This window comes from Ambystoma mexicanum, chromosome 8 (assembly GCF_040938575.1).
Source record: "Ambystoma mexicanum isolate Mex_15411 chromosome 8, UKY_AmexF1_1, whole genome shotgun sequence".
Classification (NCBI taxonomy): domain Eukaryota; kingdom Metazoa; phylum Chordata; class Amphibia; order Caudata; family Ambystomatidae; genus Ambystoma; species Ambystoma mexicanum.
Genome location: NC_090929.1, coordinates 1,571,429,562 through 1,571,450,892, shown reverse-complemented (window position 1 = coordinate 1,571,450,892; position 21,331 = coordinate 1,571,429,562). Strand labels below are relative to the sequence as shown.

Here is a 21,331-nt window from a genome sequence, read left to right as displayed (position 1 = left end):
GAGGTGCATTCCTCATGCGTTGCGTTTATTGTATAAGACAAACTGCCGAGCGATTTATTGATGAACTTAGATGTCGTTTCTTGAATAACTGCAGTGTGCATGGCCTAGGGCAAACGAGTCAGGAGAGGTATTCATCTTTGTCACAGGCTGCCCCAGCATACCAACACCGCTCGGATGACCTCAAGCTGGCCTGCCAGGCCCAACCCAACCCACGAGGCTGACCAGTGACGTCCTCACGCCAAGACCAACCACGCTGCAGCAACACCTATAGTTAGTCGACGCCACCCAATCCCAATTAACTTGTGCCCCCTATAGTGTGTAGGTTCTGATGACGTTTTTTGTATTAGAAATACGCCTGTCTTTGCTATTGTCAGACAGAGCGCTCTCGGAGGTTGCAGAGTTCTTTGCATGCCCTATTCTTTGGATAAACTCCCACTTACGCTCACCCGCACTCTGTCTTGGCCTTATTCCCACTATGGGAGAGTCCCTTATTGTCTCTCATTGCGGGGAGGATCGTGCTGAAATTGGGGGCGCTTCCTTTCAGTGGTGACCCCGATAGCGTGATATCTCCAAATTATTTTTCCTAACTCCTTTCTAACGACCCCCTTGTGGCACGAGAATCTCCGGTCGAGAAGGGATACGCACGGTGAGCCGGCTCCGGGAGGCCGCCCGCCAACGGCGACCGGCACAATAAGAAGTGCGCACTCAATGAGAAAGGGTACGGGATCCCGATTGGAAAAAAATCCCCTTTGAGTGCCGCTCGCCGGAGCCAGGGGCTGACCGTTGAGTTACCGGTGACACCGCCTGGACGGACCCAGTTTCGGAGACTATCGGTTCAAGACGGGCACGTGAGTACTGAGTGCGAGCGATCGTAAAGGGGAAGGGAGGGGAAACGGTGAACAGGAGAACGGGGACAGGTAGAGGAGAAGAATAACGGGGGTCTACTAAAGACGGGTCTTGAAACTTTCTTTATCTTTTCTTTGCATATGGCCATTAGGAGTAAGAAATAAGTGAAGTGGTAGAAGTGACGGAAACCTAGCTCCGAAAGGGGGTGGAAGGCGGCGCCGCATAGTGCTATCTAAACTAGTACTGGGAATATATGAAGAAGTAAGAAATAAGTTATTGGTGTCTGGCAAAAGGAGACACCGGGAATATTTTTTAGTGATTGCTACTCTCTCTATTTCTTTTTTCCATTCCACGGGGCAGGGGAAGAAAGCGAAAAGGGTATAAGATAAATATACTTGTAGAAGGACTATAAAATAGGGAGCACATTTTGAGGAGTGGGGGCTAAGTAGTGGCACGTACAGACGTGAACATAGCAACCTTAGCAGAAAAATAGGGACAGCTGGCCAGGGAGGAAAGGGAGGAAATAAGAAGAAGTGTGAGTGGAAAGGCATTGTGATGGGTGCGCGCACCGTGTGAGTGTTGGAGACGATCGGTTGACCGCGAGGTGGCGCCAGAGAGTGTTGACCATAACTAGTACTTGATCAGTTGTAAGCGGAATCATATGAGAGTGTATGGGAATGGGAAGGAGATGAGCTATGGTGAGTGCGAAAGGATTTGCGCAGTGAATAAACTTGGGTGATAATATTTGAGACGTCCGCTCTTGTCTGTGCCATAAGGGTATACATACATAGATCTACACCTAACTAAACGTAAAGAAGGTGGACACGGCTGTGAGAGTGATTTAGAGGATGGGGGCCGAAACTCCCTTGTCACATATTTGTAAGAGCTTACCGGGATACGCTGAACGAATAAATAAATATCACGATCAATGGGTAACAGAATTGAAGGGGGAGGGTCTGCCCCAGATTTGGCCCGAGGGAGGGTCTTTTGACAAAAGCGTTCTTGATATGGTACGAACATGCATTAGCCTCAAGTATAAGGGGAAACAATGGCAAAATAGGAAGGAGATATTAGACCTCTGGAGATTGTTTGAGGAGGTACCCCCACCCAAAGCTCCGGCACCAAATATTGATCTACCTTCCACCACAGATAATCCATTGATGATTCCAAGAGAGGAAAAGGAACAGCTAAGTACAGCACAACCTGCGGAGGTGATTAGTTTGTACCCGATATTACCTAAACCAGCCCCCGCAGCAGGATACAGCGACCCTACGTATGTGCCTCCCCCCACAACTGGTACACCGCAAAGACCAACAGCCCCCCCGCCATACGAAAGCACCAGAGAGCGCGCCCAGGGAAGCACACAGAGGGTGGATATAGAGAAGCTAACGAGTGACTTAGAGTCGAGGCTTACTGTGGCAAGGGATGAACTCTCAAGGATAAAAGACATATGTGAGCGCACAGCGTGTGCCCCCACCCAATCAGGACGCACGTCTAGAGCGTCGAGCGAAGGTAGACAGATTGAGGAAGGATGGAAAAAGGGGGAAATACTGTTCAGGATTGAGGAAGAGCCGACACGAATAATAGAGGTAGGAGCAGTAGAAGGGAGCATTGGTGATGTATCACGAGAGAGAGGGATCAGAGAGGACTTGTTATGTGATGTCAGAGGAGGGTTGGATGACAGTGATAGGTTGAGTATGGCAGTGGGAGGGGAAAGCGAGGAAGTGGACGGTGCATGTTCACTAGGGACTATAGACGACGAATGGATGGGACGACTAAGAAATAGGGTGGGGAAGATGGCGTCATTGGAGTCAGCAGCGACTAAGGAAAGGGAGGGTGCAACTGCAAAAGGGAAGTTACAACTTCCATTGATACACAGAGGGGGGGGGAGACCAAACTATATACCATGGGCTCAGATGGATAAGGCTAATTTAATGAAATTATTGCCCCAGCTGTCAGGAGGGGCGAGCAAGTGGATATATGCATTTGAGAAACATACCGCCGGCATACCGTTGGCAGTAGGCGATGTGAAAAGCCTACTAGTAACCGCAGTAGGAGATCAAGCGGACAGAGTATGGGCTAAGGCTGGTTTCCCGGCCGTGACGTTAGATTATGATCGTCATGATGGGGCTTCCTTTAATACAGTACGAGCAAGGGTGTGGGACGCGCTGCGGGAGACATTCCCAGTTACCCCTGATTTACAGTCAGTAATGCAATGTACAATGAATGACGGGGAGGATGCTATGGATTACATTCTCCGGGTGCAGGAGATGTGGAGAGCGGAAACGGGCACGCCCTGGCACCAATCCACATCTCTATTTTATTTCATCATTAAGAGAGGGCTCCCAAAAGAGGTGCAGAAGGCACTCGATAAGATAGCGGGCGTTGAGGCGAAGGGGTGGCCAGAGATCCAAAGTATAATAGTGCACCATTGCAAAAGGATCAAAGAGAGAGAGAGGGAAGTAGCACAGAAAAGGTTGGCAGACGAGGCAAAGTTGGTACAATCAAAACTAGTGAAGGTTGCAGCAGCGGTAGCAGGACTCCCACTCATGAGGGAGGGAGAGGAAGGAGAGGAGGGGCAAATAGCAATACAAGGAAGAATAGCAGCAAATTGGGCAGGACAAGGACAACGACAGTGGACTGAGCAGGAGCAGAACGGAGGTCCAATGTGGCAAGAGTGGGCCCCAAGAGGGGGAAGAGGTGGGTACCGGGGCCGAAGAGGAGGACAAGGGTATGGAGGAATGGGAGGTAATGGGTGGCAGGGTCCCAGAGGTCCACAGGGGAGCTGCTGGAATTGTGGGAGATGGGGGCACTACTCAAGAGAGTGCAGGAGCAGACAAAACAACGGGTTCCAGGAGACAGAACAGTACGGTCACCCCCACCCAGGAAGCCCCTACGGCCTCCCCATGGGACAATACCAACAACCAGAAAATGTAGGACAAAGAAGTAACGCACAACTACACGGACATCAGTACAGGACACAAAACCACCCACAGAATAATGACAATATGCAATACACGCCAGGTAACACTTTCGCCACAGTAGCTAACGGAGCACCTGCTCCTGCACCTTACAGCGGGGTGTCAGTAGTTTCGGGGAACATTTTTGATCAAGGGGGGGCAATGAGACACCCCGCATAGGACAGCCCACAGAGAGCACTTGCGTGTCCAGTACTATCTACGACCCACAATGCATCAGAGGAACCATTGATAGGAGCGCAGATAGGAGACAAGCAGTTCATATTCATGGTGGATTCGGGAGCGGAGAAATCATGCATTAGAGAGGGCCGGTTCCCGTTATCTAATAGAACGTTAGAGACGCAGGGGTTCTCTGGGGCTGTAATTGAAGTTCCTTACACAGAAGCATTGGATGCGACAGTGGGGGGTAAAACAGTGAAAGCACCCTTACTGTACTATGAACACTCTCCCATTAATTTGCTGGGGAGAGATCTCTTAAGCAAACTAAATATGACAATATCATTCACAGGGAGCGGTATCGTATGTTCGACGCCAGGCATATGCCCCCTCCGCATATTAGCAGTAATACACGGCCACACAATTATGCAAGAGATCAGAGGGTTACCAAGAAACGAGGAGATGTTTGTTGAGGGCATGAGAGCATTGGCTCTCATAGTACCAGAACTAAAAAGGATGGATTGGAGGATTCCAGCCGAATTCCTCTTCCGCCCCATAGCAAGCCCCGACACTGCTCTCGGGTCAGTGGTATCGTTGGATTTACACGCAGTACACGTGTCAGCAAACAGAATATGTGTGATTGGCGTTGACATGGAAGGATGTGAGTGGCGGACAGTACTGTGTACAAATGCAAATATCCCACTGAGGGAGCTCTCGGACGAGGAGCTATTTTCAGACACTGAGACAGATGGCGAAATAGTGATGGAACTAGCAATGCCGTGTGACATTGTAGTTACAGCCAGAAAAACTCAAGTTGAATTAATGGCAGTGGTAGGAGCACCACATGCATTTTTTGATGACGACATGCGGTTAGTACCCACTAACATATGGACAAATGGCCCCCATGACGTGGGGTTATTACATGAGGTTCAGCCTGTGGTAATAAAACTGAAACCGGGAGCAATTATACCCCGGGTAAAACAATATCCATTGTCACGCGAAGCAGAAGAAGGGATCAGAGAGACACTAGATGCACTGCTAGCACAAGGAATAATAGTGCCCTCAAACTCCCCATGCAACACATGCATTTACCCGATTAAAAAGGCGAAGGGAGGTTCATGGAGGATGATACAGGATTTACGCCCACTCAATGATGTGATTCAGAAGGAGTTCCCTTTAGTCCCGAACCCATCAACAATACTGTGCAACATTCCAAAAACGGCATCCCACTTCACAGTTATTGACTTAAAAAATGCATTTTTCTCGATTCCCTTAGCAGAGGAGAGCAGGTACTTAACAGCGTTTACACTAGGGGGGAGGAGGTTCGAACACTGCAGACTACCTCAAGGGTATTGCGAGAGCCCAAGCATATTCAACAGGGTACTACATGAAGATCTGGGGAATTTGTGTGTAGAAAGCACAGTGATTCAGTACGTTGATGATTTATTGATCTGTGCACAAACTGAGGAAGAGTGTAGAAAGGACTCAATAACACTCCTGACATTATTGGCCAATAAAGGGTACAAGGTGGACAAGGGGAAGTTACAATACTGTCTGACTGAGGTCCTATACTTGGGACAGCTGATATCAAAGGATGGCAAGCGGATCATACCCGACAGGGCACAGGCGATTAGAGCAGTTGGGGAGCCCAAAACAGTAAAAGAGATGCAGAAATTTCTGGGTATGTGCAACTATTGCCGAGCATGGATATTGGATTATGCAGCATACACCAGGCCCTTGTTACAGGCACTAAAAGAGGCACAGCAGGAAAACAAACACATAGAATGGACAGAAGAGATGAACACAGCATTTGACTCACTAAAAGAGCTGATATCAAGCGCTCCAGTACTGGCAAATCCAGACTATGGGCGCGAATTCTTCTTATTTTCACACTGCAAAGGAACACTGATGACAGCAGTATTGACACAAAAGACATCGTTAGGGCACAAACCACTGGCTTACTATAGTGGCACCCTAGACGCAGTAATGCAAGGTCATTTCGCGTGCGAGCAATCTCTAGCTGCAGCCGCGTTCGCGATTGAGAAAAGTGCCACGATAGTGATGGGCTGTCCTGTGACACTGTTTGTGGAACACTCACTCTTTGCAATATTAGAGCGATCAAAGAGCACATTGACAACACAACGCGCCACAGCATATGAAATAATACTGTCCAGCGCAAACATCCACATAGTAAGATGTAAAACAGTGAACCCAGCCACATTCATCACAGAGGCATGCACCGTAGAGGACATGCAAAACCACAACTGCGCTACGTTCACAGGTGACGAAGGTCAGGATCAAGTGATTTTTGAGAATGCCCTGAACGAGGGAGAGGTGTATTTCGTAGACGGGTCAGCATCAATAGATATGGAGACAGGAGAGAAACATGTGGGTATGGCAGTTGTACGATTAGAGGAAGATGAATACGAGACACTAGTGCAACACCGCCTCCCATCCCACTATTCAGCCCAAGCAGCAGAACTAATTGCGCTAATAGAAGCATTGCATGCCGCCAAGGGGTGCGCAGTGACAATATATACCGACTCAGCATACATGACAACGACAGTACACGGCGGGTTGGCACGGTGGGGGCGGAGAGGGTTCCGACGAGCAGATGGAACACCAGTTCAGCATGCAGAACTATTGAAAGAACTGATTGAGGCTCTGCAAGACCCCACGGCAGTGGCCATCGTAAAATGCCAAGCCCACACCACAAATACAGATTTTATATCTTTGGGGAACGCGGCAGCAGACGCCGCTGCCAAAGAAGCTTCGTATTTACAGAAAGGTGTAGTAGGAGAATACATGTTGCACCACACAGCAAGCCAAGAGGTCCCCACAGGATACAACATGATGCCCACACAGGAAATAATAGAGCTGCAAGAGGGAGCTAGTGCAGAAGAAAAATTGCTGTGGACTAAAAGGGGATGCAGCAAATCGCCGACTGATTTGTTATGGCGACAAAAAAGTTCAGGAAAAGCGGTAATGCCAGTCACATTGTTAGAAATAGCATTTCAACAACTACACTTTCCCGCACATAACGCAAAGCAACACATAATGGCAGAGATACAAGAAGATTGGTTTGCACCTTGCCTCCATGAACATGTCACAAGACTGGCTTTAGAATGCACGACATGTCAGATTTACAACTCAGGTATGACATTGCGCACACTGAGAGGAACGATACCCAAACCAAATGGCCCATTCAGAGAGCTCCACATTGATTATGTAGACATGGGAGAAAGATGTAACGGGGCTCGCTACATGATTGTGGTTGTATGTCCATTTTCGAGATGGGTGGAGGCAGGCCCCTGTGCGCGCCCTGATGCGAAGGGCGCCGCGAAGTTCCTAGTGCGGGAAGTGTTCCCGCGCTGGGGGATTTGCGAAGTTATTCGCTCAGATAACGGCACGCATTTTGTTAATGAACTATTCAAGGAAGTGACTACCCTATTGGGAATAAAGCACAAATTATGTTCAATTTATCATCCTCAAAGTAATGGCGTAGTGGAAAAGATGAACGGTCTGTTAAAAAGCAGATTGTCAAAACTGTGTTTTTCCCTTAAAAAGACCTGGATGTACTGCCTGCCTTTGGCCTTGTTCGAGTTACGAAATCAGCCAAGTAAAGACCACCACTTGTCCCCGCATGAGATCGTCACGGGAAGGAGAATGCACACAGCGCATTCACCTCTCCGTGAACGTTCTGATGCACACAGAAGCGCAGCGATATTAGGAGAGGAGTTCACAGAGTACTTGAGAAAACTGACACGGGCAGCGCGCGTAATTGCAAAGCAACTAGCCCCCTCCTCTACAAGAGAGGAGGGGAACACAACAGAAACAGAGACAATGCCTGAAAAACCATTACAACTAATGCCTGGTGACCTTATATATGTCCGAAGTTTTGTGCGAAGGTGGAATGCACCACGTTTCCATGGCCCTTATGAGGTAGTGTTTTGCACACCCACAGCAGTAAAGGTAAAGGGCCTACGATACTGGGTGCATTTGACAGACGTACGCAGAGCTTATAGCGCCGCGGAAGGTGAGGTACAGGACGAGGCACAGACAACTGCGGACAATGAAGTTGTGCAGAATGGATGATGGGAATTTTGTGTGCATTAAGTGCTGAACACTGAACACGAATGGCGCACGACATGCGTGCTGAAATGAACATGTGTATATACATATATATATATATATAATTTTTTACAACTTTTGAAGGTTTTTTTTTGGTCCTTTTTGGGTTTTGGAGAAGTTTTCTTTTCTCTCTCTCTCTCTCTCTCTCTCTCTCTCTCTCTCTCTCTCTCTCTCTTTATGTATGAAATAATGTACTGATAGTAATATTTGTAAAGTTACCTTGTCTGTGGACATACCCCCTCCTTCACCCACTCCCATACTTTGCCGAAAAAATTTCACAACGTTCTAAATGTTTACATGCGTGTACTTAATGCACTTTTATGTCTCAAACAGGATTTACTATGGCATCGGATGGGCAGCCTGCAACTAATAGATTTGTTAGATTTAGAGAAATGTTAGTAGATAGATTGACATATTCATACGAATGCGGTTTATCAATGTGTGTTATTGTGTTCTTCATCTCAATATTCTGCCTAATGACACATTGGGTCATAGCGTTCATCTCTACTGAGATGAACGAGGGGGGAGGGGGGAGTAACACCACCCTTGCCCCTGGCACGAATTCAATTACAAATATGAATATTAAAGAAGGTGATTTTTTGATCTGGGATGGATCCCGCCTTGTATGGGGTTACTACACTGCACCACCCACTGCTGCCCCGTCACGATCAAAAGATAAAGGTATGGAAAATGACACAATGTCCCTACCTGAAATATATAACAGCCCCACTACCCTTCCCGCCCCGATACAAAACAGCGACTTGTTGTTTATTGAGGAAAATGGAAAAGTAATTACAATGACAGAACACAAGTCCCTACATGAAGAATTGGAAAAGGGGGGAGGGAATGAGAAAGGGGGGCCTATTCTTACACCTATCGAAACTATAAGGTATAGGAGGGGGGAGAGAAGTAGGCGAAGAAGAGAGACAAGCAGGAGGGGGTATGATGAGTATTATGGGTTAGGATTAGACAAGATGGAAGACCCACGACACCCCCACCAAGCAAATAAATGGTATGCAGATATGAGTACAACAGCTAAACAGACAACTAATGAAAGCTGCTATGTCTGTTCGCTCATCCCCCATGCATCAGGTACACCCAAAGTGTTGTTGCCAAGAGAATTGCCCATTGTGGATGCCCAATGTCTCCTTCATCTCACACTGTGTAGAATAAAGAACACCTTTCAAGCACACGATGTCTCTTTCAAAATAATACAGGACAACAAAACGTGCTATTCAAAAGCGTCTGGAGTGGTCTGTCCTAAAGAACCTTTCTTTGCAATACAAGGGACGCTGTTTTCAGAAAACAAATGGAAAGATGAAGAAGTACTGTGCAAAGCGGAAGCACTGAGAGGTGTCCAACCAGACAAGCTGCGATGGATGGAAAAAACGTGCTTACCAATATGGAAAGAACACATCTCTAAACTAACATGGGTAACAGCGATGGAGAAACCCTTCAAGCTACAAAGTGAAATACAAAACGAACTATGTTTCAAGGGAGAAGGAAAAGTGGCAATGGGAACGAACAAAAACTGTAACAAAACTCTCACCATCCCAGACATGAAAAAAGGAACAGCAGCACTAATGGACACATACTGGGTGTGCGGGAATCAGGCTTACTTGCACCTTCCCCAGGCATGGAGTGGCAGCTGCTCAATGGCCACTTTGCATTCGGCCCTAATGGTGATTCCAGAAAGCCACGTCGACAAAAATAAAAAGACGCAAGGAAACATGAACAAGGACGAGACGTCTCCCACTGCAGAAGCACACCTCTATGTCCTGTCCTCCGGAGGGAAAGAAGAGGAGCTATCACGGAACAAGCGAGCATCAAACTATATATCACAAGCGTCATCCGATTTATTGGCACAGATCCCAGACAGGTATCGCCTGTTCAGCTCCGTGGAAACATTTTTCGCCTCACTGGTTTCAAGTGTCCAAGCAAGAGCAAATGCAAAATGGCTTCAGATCACACGGTGGGAATTGATTCAGCTGGCCAATGACACTGAAGAAGGATTCAACATAATAAAGGTGGAATTACGAGCTCTGCGACTAATGACCATGCAGAACAGGTATGTTCTGGACCTGCTAACAGCAATCGATGGAGGTGTTTGCCGAAAAATAGGAAGTGCGTGCTGCACGTTCGTACCTTCTGAAGACGCAGAAAATGGGTCCCTGTCCCACGTCATTGAAGCAGTCCATAACCTGGGAGAGAAAATGAAGCTGGAAGGTGGGGCTAAAGACAGCTCATGGTTCGACAATATCTTCTCCTGGGTTCCCTCCTGGCTTGGAATGACGATGAAATTATTGATACCGGTTGCGGTGGTCCTCCTCGTGGTGTTCTGCCTGTGCCAGGTGGGCCTTCGATGTTGTGCTAACGCAGTCCCTAACGGTGCGATGATGATGGTGACAATGGGCAACTCTGGTGGTACAATTAAGGCGACACAAGAAGTACATGTACAGACAGGACCGGATAACACTCCCAGATACCAGTTAGTGCCTATGTGCCGTGATAAGTACATAGTAGACAAACTATGGCACACCACTATCAAAGAACCCAGAGATGTGGAACTGGAATGGTATGAGGAGGTCTGGGTAGACTTGGAAGAGACGGGTGACTGTATATATTTAACATGTACCCCAGATGAGTATGCTAGAAGAGGTGAGAGCTTGAGGGGGGTATGCAGAGCCTGGATGCCTAGAAAAGGAACACCTGCATGGGATGACGCAGTGATAGAGGAGCAAGAATGTAGAAGATTAGAAGAGCTAAAGAATTCGTTACTTTAGTAACGAAAGGGGGGAAATGTAGGGGAGGACTGGCCGCGAGGCCCTCCTCACCTGCAGCCTTCTCCCCAGGTGAGGACCATGACTCGGTGGCCGTCCCCTCATGCCACCCGGGCCCAGGTGGAGGAGGGGTCACCCGCCGACGACATTGCCCACACATATCCGTTCCCTGCATATACCCAAATTCAGTTAGGCCTAGAAGCCATCTTGGTTAGCAAACATGGCGTGAGTTCAGCACACTGTAACGAGGCCCCCACCTTTGGAGGACCTTTCATGCATCTCTGCCGCCGCAGTAGCCCTGGTAGATCCGCTGCGAGCGCGTTCCCATGAGAAAGTCGGATATGAGCTAACCCGAGATGCTAACACTGTAACATTATTCTCATCCACAATGTAATATCGCACCCTGCATGACCTGGTCCGCGAGGCCGGGGTGATGGGAAAAAAGCTGAAGCATCACTATCTGAAGAAAGTAGAAAATAATTCAAGTATTGGTATTAACGAACTACCTCGGTTTAAACAGATCATGTAAACTGTGAATTAACCATAAAGATGCAACGTTACATGATACCACCCTAGGTCTGGACTAGTGCTGCTACAACCACAGAGAAAGATGTCGACCAAATGTATAGCCTTTACTTACTCATATATGTTTTCTTAATCACCTAAAGCAGCGAGCATCAATTTCTGTAGGCCATAACCTAGAACGACCTCGTGTAACGTTTAATGTACATAAAATAATCATATCATGTAGTAAATATAATGTTAGGTAACGAAAAGGTACTCGGACCGACTGTATTAAAGAAATGTGTAACGAAATGGAAATATATATGTGTGTTTAAATAACATCAAAATAAGGCGGAACGTTATAAAAGTTCTGCATTTAAAAGTTAGCAACGCACGAGGAAAAAACCTTTGTGAGTATATGCAAGGCCATTCTCCCTCCCACCCTGCCAAGCCTGCCAGATAAGGAAGCTAAGGCCTGTGCCGCACTCCCTCACCTCCCCCAACCAAGCTGGAGCCGCTTCAGAGAGTCAGAGGCCCCGGTACCGCACCCAAGGCCACAGCCCACCACCTGCGTTATTTACAGCACGGTAATAAACCCACGTTTTGAATCCACTGATCTACCAGCACCCTCTCGTAAAATCCACAACCCTCCCCCCTAGACCACCCCAAGAACGACCCCCATCACTGGGACAAGACACAGAGACCCATTTATATAATAACTTCTAACGCGACAGACAGGCATGTACCAGTCGGCTCAGGCCCCAAAACTCAGCCCCTCGACCTAAAATACCGGTCAATAGGACACAGGTAAATCTCACCCTAACCGACAATCACCGGACCTCTCAAGAGGTGCATTCCTCATGCGTTGCGTTTATTGTATAAGACAAACTGCCGAGCGATTTATTGATGAACTTAGATGTCGTTTCTTGAATAACTGCAGTGTGCATGGCCTAGGGCAAACGAGTCAGGAGAGGTATTCATCTTTGTCACAGGCTGCCCCAGCATACCAACACCGCTCGGATGACCTCAAGCTGGCCTGCCAGGCCCAACCCAACCCACGAGGCTGACCAGTGACGTCCTCACGCCAAGACCAACCACGCTGCAGCAACACCTATAGTTAGTCGACGCCACCCAATCCCAATTAACTTGTGCCCCCTATAGTGTGTAGGTTCTGATGACGTTTTTTGTATTAGAAATACGCCTGTCTTTGCTATTGTCAGACAGAGCGCTCTCGGAGGTTGCAGAGTTCTTTGCATGCCCTATTCTTTGGATAAACTCCCACTTACGCTCACCCGCACTCTGTCTTGGCCTTATTCCCACTACGGGAGAGTCCCTTATTGTCTCTCATTGCGGGGAGGATCGTGCTGAAATTGGGGGCGCGTCCTTTCAGTATTTAAACCTTGTGGAAGTCTAAAAAGGCATCCTTGTGTTACTGCATTGAGGGTGCTGTGTAACACACATGCAGATGCCTATGGAGTTATCTTAAAACTCCATAATCAAAAAACACAAGAGTAAAACACACATCAAAATACAAGAAAGAGTGGGGAAAAAGTTGCTGGGGTCTCCAAGTGAAGGGAATTAGCACATTTATGAGAATTCTCCCCAACAGTGGCCCCCATGTCAATAGGGTCACCAGCGGTGCCGCTGGCGGGGTCGTCAGCAACCTCCTCTGAATCGCTGACACCCACGTGGGGAGAGTAAAGAGGATATCTTGTGACAAATCTCTAGGGGGAACTCGTGGAGTAGGGTCAATGGGCCCAGTGCCCATGCCATCGTCCCAGTCGGTATGGACGCCGTCATTGTCGACGCCCCCGGTGGCCGACTCCTCAGCGTTCCCCGCGTCTCCGTCACCATCGTGAACAGATAGTCCCTCCTCGTCGGATGAAGAAATGTCCGTGCCCAGGAGTTCTTCTGCCCTCCCCATCCCCTTTCTTTGGGGGGAGGGGGTTGTCGGTCTTGGAATGAGGTCTGGCATCCTCTTCTCCAGGGCCTTCTTCACAGGAAGCTCTGAGGCATTGTCTGGCTTGGCCTTCTCTTTCGCGGGCGGTTCGGACCCCTTACCCTTTTCCCGCAGCTTCCCAGGGGTATCCGACTTCATCTTGGACGAGGGGCTGGAGATTATTAACACGCCCGGTCTGTCGCGGGACCCGCATCAGCGGCGACCCCCCGACGGAAGCAGACTTACATTGCATGGCCTTGTCTTGGGCCCCCGCGGATGGAGCGCCCTCAAAGGACCGGCTCAGGTCGGCTGGATCCGGAAGAGGCATGCCCCTGAGAAGCACCCAGGGTAGAGGCCCTGGCATGGAGCCACGCATCTAACCGGACGTGTCGATCCTTCATGGTGCACTTGGTGAAATCAGAGCAGATCTCACAATCTTCTTTATGTGCCGGGTGTAGACAACACAGGCACTGGGAATGCTTGTCATCCGAATAAACACTCTGTAAACTGCACCTCGAAGAGGGAAGCTCCGTTCTTCGCCTCCGACATGATCCGGTGCAGTGGAGGCCTGAAGAACTTCTGGAAGCTTCCAAGATGAACACTCAACGATTTCTGCCCTTGAGGGGCAATGAAAGATGCTGAAAAACGGGTCCCCGTTAATCGCAAGAAGCAATGGAGCACAAGGGTCCGACTGACTAGAAATTTCTAAGCGAAAAAAAACGCAGACGCTCGAAGAACAAAATACGAGGTCTCCTAACACTTGAACGTGCGGTAAAAATCTGAAGATAGATGCCAGAGGAGGGATTGGGTAGAGGGCAGTCATTGGCTAGGGGGCCGTATGACCCAGAGCTCAGCGATGGTTTAAGAGTTTAGAAATGAAACAACGACTTTTTTATTTTCCTGAGGATTCCCAGCCTGACAGGGAATATTCCTGATCATGTGAATCCATACCAGACCCCATGCTGGAGAAAACATCGGCTTCCATTAAAAAGAGGAAGAGAAACCTTCCTAAGAGTACTGTGCTCATTTGCCATTTATTGTAAATAAATAAAATCACATAGAACGAAGTTCTTTTTTCTAAACTGTTACCAGAAGAGCAACACATACACAAATAATTAAAATTCTTCACAAAGTGTACAAGCTATACCTTTCTTTGGCAATCCTCGTCCTTTTCCAGAACGAGACTTTCTGTCGAGGACCTTGAGTTTCGGACTGGTAGGAATACCAGTTCCAATTCGGGCCCCCTCCCCGTTATCACTGACAGAGTCCCCCTGACCAGAATCACGGGATGAATTCTTCCTCAACCGTCTCTTTGCTTTAGCATGAAGTCTGACTTCCGTTAGTGAAGACATTGGCCAGTTTCCATTGATTTCATTCTTCAAATCAGCTGTTGCAGTATTCTCTTCATCCCCAGAAAAAAGCGAGTCACTTAGATTATCAGGGTCTAAACAATTAAAAAAATATATAAATCACTTAGAAAAACTTACAAGTCTGTACAAAGTAAAAAGTCATGAAACATAGAACTATCCAATTTAAACATTGCAGAAACTCTGGAGGCTAGCAGAATCAACTGCCAAAGGAGTCTTTTAAATGAGTTATCACTTCGATAAGTCTTACCACTAAGGTGTGCACTTGTCTGCCCCTTCATTCCTGATCAGGTGATAAGAATGTATGAATTTCAAAATAGGTGCTCTCCAATCACGTGGTCCCACTTGCCCCTCCTCCGCCCCACAATGTTTACATCTGCTCTCCATTAGGAGTCCACTGGATTTCCCCCCTTTGCTACATTTGTCCAGTAGGGATCATTCCAAAACCACTAGGTCAGAAAGTGCTGGGGGAAATAATAAAAAGGGTGCACAGGCAGAGAAGTGTAAGCAGCTGGCACAGCATGAAGGCAAGCTATTCAACCTACAACAGGACATGCAACGTAATGGAAATGGAGGTAAGGGAAAGGACAGAGTGGAAAGGACATGGGGGCATGGTTTTAAAGCATACTTCGAGGTGCAAGCGAAAATAGGAGATTTGAGGGACGAGGCTCAGAAATCAAGCACAGCTTGTGAAGTGCCATACAGTGAAGCTCTACAAGAACAGGCCCTGAACCTAGCAAAATTACAAAGCAGTTCAGCAGACAGCCTTTTAGGGGACTGAACTACCATGCTTTCACAATGCAATATGGCAGAGGTCCCACGCAAAAGGACAGTGAAGGGAAACAAACAAAAAAACAAAAAACAAAAGCACACACTAGATATTGCACCAACTATTTATTGAAGAACTGGGACAGCCCAGCAGACAGGATATCCAAAGGACTCTACAAAAACATGACAATGAAAAAAGCTTGTTAGCTATTTATTACATGTTTAAAATTACACAATCACCCCTGACATCTTGTTACCAACATTATAAACACAACCCCTTGCAGGGACTCATCAAAATTAATTTCACATGTGATGTCATCAATGACATTTGTGATGTCATCTTTAATGTCCTGGTGTTAGACTTAGCAGTGCACGGTGGTGGCGCAAGTTATGGTTGTGCTTAGCTTACCATAACTGGCGAATTTCTGAGGTTTTTCGGTTTTATCTGTAACCATAAGGTTCCTCCAACAATGTTTTTTCATTGAATTGTATAGGTTTTTATTGGTGCAACTTATAACGTCTCTTTAACAACGTTTTATTTCAGAGAATTCCATGGGCTTTTACCAGTGCATGCTATTTTCCTACAACTTACTAATAATCATACTTACCCCGATATAGCAACGTTTGTGTCCAATTTACAATGTTTCCCCTTAAAACTCTGCCATGTCCCACCCTCTAACATCATTTTTTAACACTTCTTTACATTTTCCACTGTTTTTGCTTCCGGCAAAGTCCGAACGTCTGACGTCACGGTGGACCTTCCGGACAGTGCCATGTGACCATACATAGACTCAATACGTTTTTCCAACATTTCCATTAGCATTTTGTGTAATGCTAATGGGAATAATGTAGGGTTCATCCCCCGTCCCAGGAACAGGAACAGAGGATAACGGCCCGGCAGCCCAAGCTAAGTGTCTGTGCACCCTCATACCTGCATGCTTTGGCGCGTTATAAATAAATAGGGCTCCAGACCATTATCCTCCATTGCAGCCCCTGCAATGGTGGATAGAGGCCATTAGCACAATGATTCCCAAAGCAGGAATCCGGGGTGCTAAAAAAATAGATGTTTCTTCCTACAGCAGGATGACGCTCTAGGAAGGAAAATACTTTTCCAAGATGGCCACCATGGAAAAAGAAGGCGGGGCTCAGTACAGAGCCACTCTTCCCTTTCCATGGCAGCCTGCAGATGACGAAGTCAGAACCCCATGACCATATTACCACAAGCACATTTTCTTCCCTTTCAAACCTATCCTACTTTCGAATAGCTATCACATAGCCGGTACGTGGACATGGCCACTTTAACACAATTTTTCATCTTTCGCAGTCAAAGCCAGTAGCCAGATTGTCCAGGTCATGACCTTATACCATGACACACACAACCTGGCCACTGCCCATGGCCACAGGCTATACCTCAGTCAAAGGTATATCACTATTTTTTTCTACTTACATTATGGCACTTGTCAAAAAATAAAACACAGGCACATTTGCAAAACTATGCTTTCAGGTCCTTGCTGATGCTCCTTACACGAGTTTGCTTGAAATCCGCCCATTTTTTTTTCTTCAAAAGTGTCAAAATGTATGTACATACAATAGTCATAACTTAGCCCCCAACTTGACAAATCCATTCCGACTTTACACAAACATTCAACGTTGGGTCTATAATCTTTCTGAAAACTTGTCCACATTCGTCAAACTGCAACAAAGTTATAAGCCATGTAAAAATGTTGAGACCCTCCCGCTCTAATTTAGCTCCCTCTTGAGAAAATCCCACCAAACTTTACAAAAAACATTTATATCTAAATTTAAAATCGTTTTGCAGACTTGTGCAGATTTGTCAAATGGCACCACATTTATAGGACTTTCAAATATTTTGGGAGCCCCCCAGCCCTTCTAATTTTGCCCCCTCTTGGAAGAATCCCACCCAACTTTGCAAAGCCCTTCAGTAACAGGTCTAGAATAGAATCTCAAAATGCAGTTTCATTGAGTGGCGTTGAAGTTATAAGCCATCCAAGAACTGTTCCCGAACAGGACTGTTTGCGAACATCCGGTCCGTTCCCAGACTTTGTTTTTTGGCTTCTTTTGGCCATATCCCATCCCATCCCATCCACATCACACCTCACCAGAGATTGTTTGACAAGTGTAATGCTGTGTTTTTTTTAATATGTTTTTACCACGATATCCGCGGACATCGGCTGAAGTCCACGAATCCAACAAGGCGGACGTTTCCAAAAATCTGATGCACTTAACCATCCAATCAGGGGGCGCGTCCCATGTCCGCTGACATTACGTCACCCTCTAGACCAATCATTTGCCTGTCCGTGGACCGAACAAGGAAAAAGGTCAGCAGGTCGGAGCCTGATAGCACTCATTTTTTTTAACCTACATTTTGCCGGTTTAAACACACTGGATGGGTTTTCACCAAATTTACAAAAGCACTTTTTCGGGACCAAGTCACCACTCCTGCTGCAAATTTGGTGAAAATCTGGGCATTTACTTACCTTAAGTCTCTTGTAATTCCGGTGTAGTTTTGGGGTGTTTTATGTGATTGGGAGGTCTCTTGTCCAGTTCACCCAGGCCCACTGCTGGAATCCCCCTAGGACGTCTTCTGTGAAGTCTCTGGACCCTAAAGTAGAACACTTGTTTGAACAGTCTTCCTCTGGAACTAACTGAGCCCTATGTAATCCTGCCTGTAGCTGGCTCTTAGACTCTGCCTCAGAGAACTCATGTACCAGAATTGGTAAGGGCTGGATACTTTAAGGGGTCTTCTGCCTTGAAAAGTAAAAAGGGTTGGAAAGTAAGTTACTTGTAAATTAATAAGTTGGTAGCTTTAGACGCAGAGTGAATAGTTAGAAAACGTTATTGTTTGTTTCTATAGCACACCGAACCCGGAGGTATCTGGGCACATTAAAGTAAGTTACAGTCATACAGTATTACAATTATACAAATAGGGCAAATCAAATGCAGTAATACAAGTCAGCAGATCACGCATTACAGTCTGAAAAGAAGTGCATAGGAGACATGGCAATATTACAGATAAATAGGAAAGTGTATAGCACTGTGAGGGTTGCACAGGTTAAGACCGAATGATTTGGCAGACTGTTAAATAAATACATTAATGTGATACAGTTTTGTACATACGTAAAAAAAACTTGACACATAAACATAAATGTAAAACGAAATAAACAATATATACAGATCATAAGCTAAAAAAAAACTGAAACAGAAAAACTGCATGCATAAAAAAAAAAATAAATAAAGGGGGGGTGCGAAAGAAAGGGAGAGGCTGATAACCCCATAGCAAACAGCAGCAGATAGCTTACAATGTCATAGGGAGATTCATACTGGCTATCAATACACAATACTATATGCAAGCATACAAGTTGAAACAGATCAGGTAAAGTCAGCATTTTAGCCTCCTACTTTCATTGTTGCAAACTAAAAGGGGTGACTAGATGCAGGGCCAACCCTGGTACATAAATTCATACAAGTATAGGCATCCCGCCACACCTGAAAGTGCTCTGTAATTTAGGGTTTAGGGTGTTTATACACTGATACCAGAACTCTACCTGCTCAATGTACTCAGGATTGTGAGCAAACTTCATTTTTAACTCCGTTTACTCTCATCGCAGGGCAGACTTAATATGTGGCGAGCAGTTTCAGGCTCCGAAGGCAGTGCACATACTCTACAGTACCTTTTTTCTGGAGCTAGTCCCATCTCAAGGCCCCTAGTGGCCAGGGTGGGCAGATGGTTAAGACGCAGAAGCAGAACAAAACGTCTCAGCTGGTCCGAGGGACAGAGATTCAGGTAGGGCTGTGCCTTTTTATAGGTGAACAACATATACGTGTTGGGATTAACTTTCCAGACTCTCCAAAGAGTGAAGTTACTCTGCCAGTCCCATAGATTTAAACGTCTCTGCATACTAAGAAACAGACGCTCATTTTCTCGTCCCCACTCAGGTGACCAGCTGATTTCTTCAAGCAAGGTATTCATTTGGACTTCAAATTCATGTCTACCAGCCGATGCATCCTCTTTAATAGCCATAAGGAGACGGTTAACGGGCGTATTGTTAAATTTGATATAGAATTCCACTCGCTTTCTTAATACAGTGGCTCTAAGGGAGGTCATTCCCAGCTCCAATCTAATTGCAGCCATAGGGATGTATTGGGAGAGACCAAGAATCTTCCTCCAAAACGTACCGTCGACCAGCTGTAGCCACCCCAAATTCATATTGGTGAGAGATTCTAAGCCGTACGTGACCATAGGCACTAAACACTGTATATATAGTTGGCGTGCTGCCCATATCGAAAACCCACATCCATCTCACGTGATCTTATATATTAGTACTGCGAGTTGTGCAGCCTTGATTCTGCGAGTCTGCATGCATGATATATAATTACCCCTATGGTCAAACTCTATGCCGAGATATTTATACGAATGGGTAGATTTGATTTCAATGATGTCCACCATCATACGGGGCCTTGCCACCCTTCCTGCTGTGTATAGTTGCAGGTTTGTTTTATTATGATGGATGTCAAGATTGTTGGCCTCAGCATATCGCCATAGCTGTTCAGCGGATCTTAGAATCCCACTAAAAGTGTGGTCTTTGATCGTCAGCATATGCCAAGATCGTACAATGGCTAGAGCCAACCTTAGGAGGGCAGTCATTAATCCCCCGTAGACATTCAGGTACATCGGAAACAAAAAGATTATATAGGGTGGGAGCCGTGACACATCCCTGCTTTACACCCTTCCTCTGTTGAATGGATTTAGTCACTGTACCTTGATTGTCAAGTCTTAGTTGAACCGATGTGTTCGTATGTAATAGCTCTAAATAATATAGGAGAGGTTCAGGGCAAGCCAACTTCCTCAGTTTCCTCCACAACAACCCGGAAGCGATTAACCGAGTCAAAGGCAGCCCTGAAATCTACATATAGAGCATACAACAGGTGATTTGCAGCGCCTTGCTTCTCAACAAGTTCATAATAAACAAGTTATGGGTAGTGGAATAACCAGTCCTAAACCCGCTTTGGAATTGATCTACTATGCCCCGCACCCTCAGCCCACTTTTGTAGTTCCTTTAGGATTAAGTCTGCAAACATCTTACCAATGCAATCCAGCATAGAAAGTAACCGATAGTTTCCATTTTCGGGTCTATTGCCTTTTAAACACTGGTATGAGAATAGCTAACTGCCAGGTTGCGGAGATTTGCCCCTCAACTACGATTTTTTCAAAACAGAATTTTAAGAAGGCCAGGCCAGAAGGGAGGGTAATTCTTCATCACCGCATTCGATAGACCATTGGGCCCAGGGGCCCGGAATGAATTCAGTTCTCCAATTCTGAGTTGGAGTACTTTAGTAGAAACCAGAAACCACAAAGGAGGGGGGGGAGGGGTTGGGGGTCCTGAGACGCCTGGTTTATGGTGAACTGCCATCTTTCCACTTTCCTTTGTCTGTTATGTATTTTAAGCCACGTTCGATGGCGATTTTTCAATTTCCTAATGTTACTAAGAACGGCCAAACTGGATAGAGCCCCTGATCTGACCAATCTAATGTCTTTCCTGAGCTTCCGTTTCCCCATCTCTAATGGCACGGTCATAGGTGGCATCTTTCTGTGATTTCCCCACCATTGCCCGTGCTTTACAGGAGGCATATGTTGGTCAGAAAAGGCACCTATCCTGCTCTCTATTTGCTCAAAGGACATTAGGTTAAATCTGTGAGCCGGATTTATGTCCCACTCACCGGTGGCCTATTTTTGATCAATAGCATTCTTTCCCATGAAGCTTTTATCAAAAGGGACACTTCAACAGCACAAATGAGGTTATCGTCTCCAGTGGGAATCTTACTGCTGGGAATCTTACTAGA

At 46.4% G+C, this 21,331-nt stretch overlaps 1 protein-coding gene across 2 annotated transcripts in view; it reads right to left on the bottom strand.

The window, feature by feature from the left end:
- Nucleotides 1-21,331, bottom strand: part of PDCD4 (programmed cell death 4) — a 525,005-nt gene that overhangs the window by 402,902 nt on the left and 100,772 nt on the right. For both annotated transcript variants that reach the window (XM_069611774.1, XM_069611775.1), the window contains exon 3: nucleotides 14,482-14,778. In XM_069611774.1, coding sequence (XP_069467875.1) covers nucleotides 14,482-14,778 — 297 coding nt within the window. The remainder of the gene's footprint in view (nucleotides 1-14,481; nucleotides 14,779-21,331) is intronic.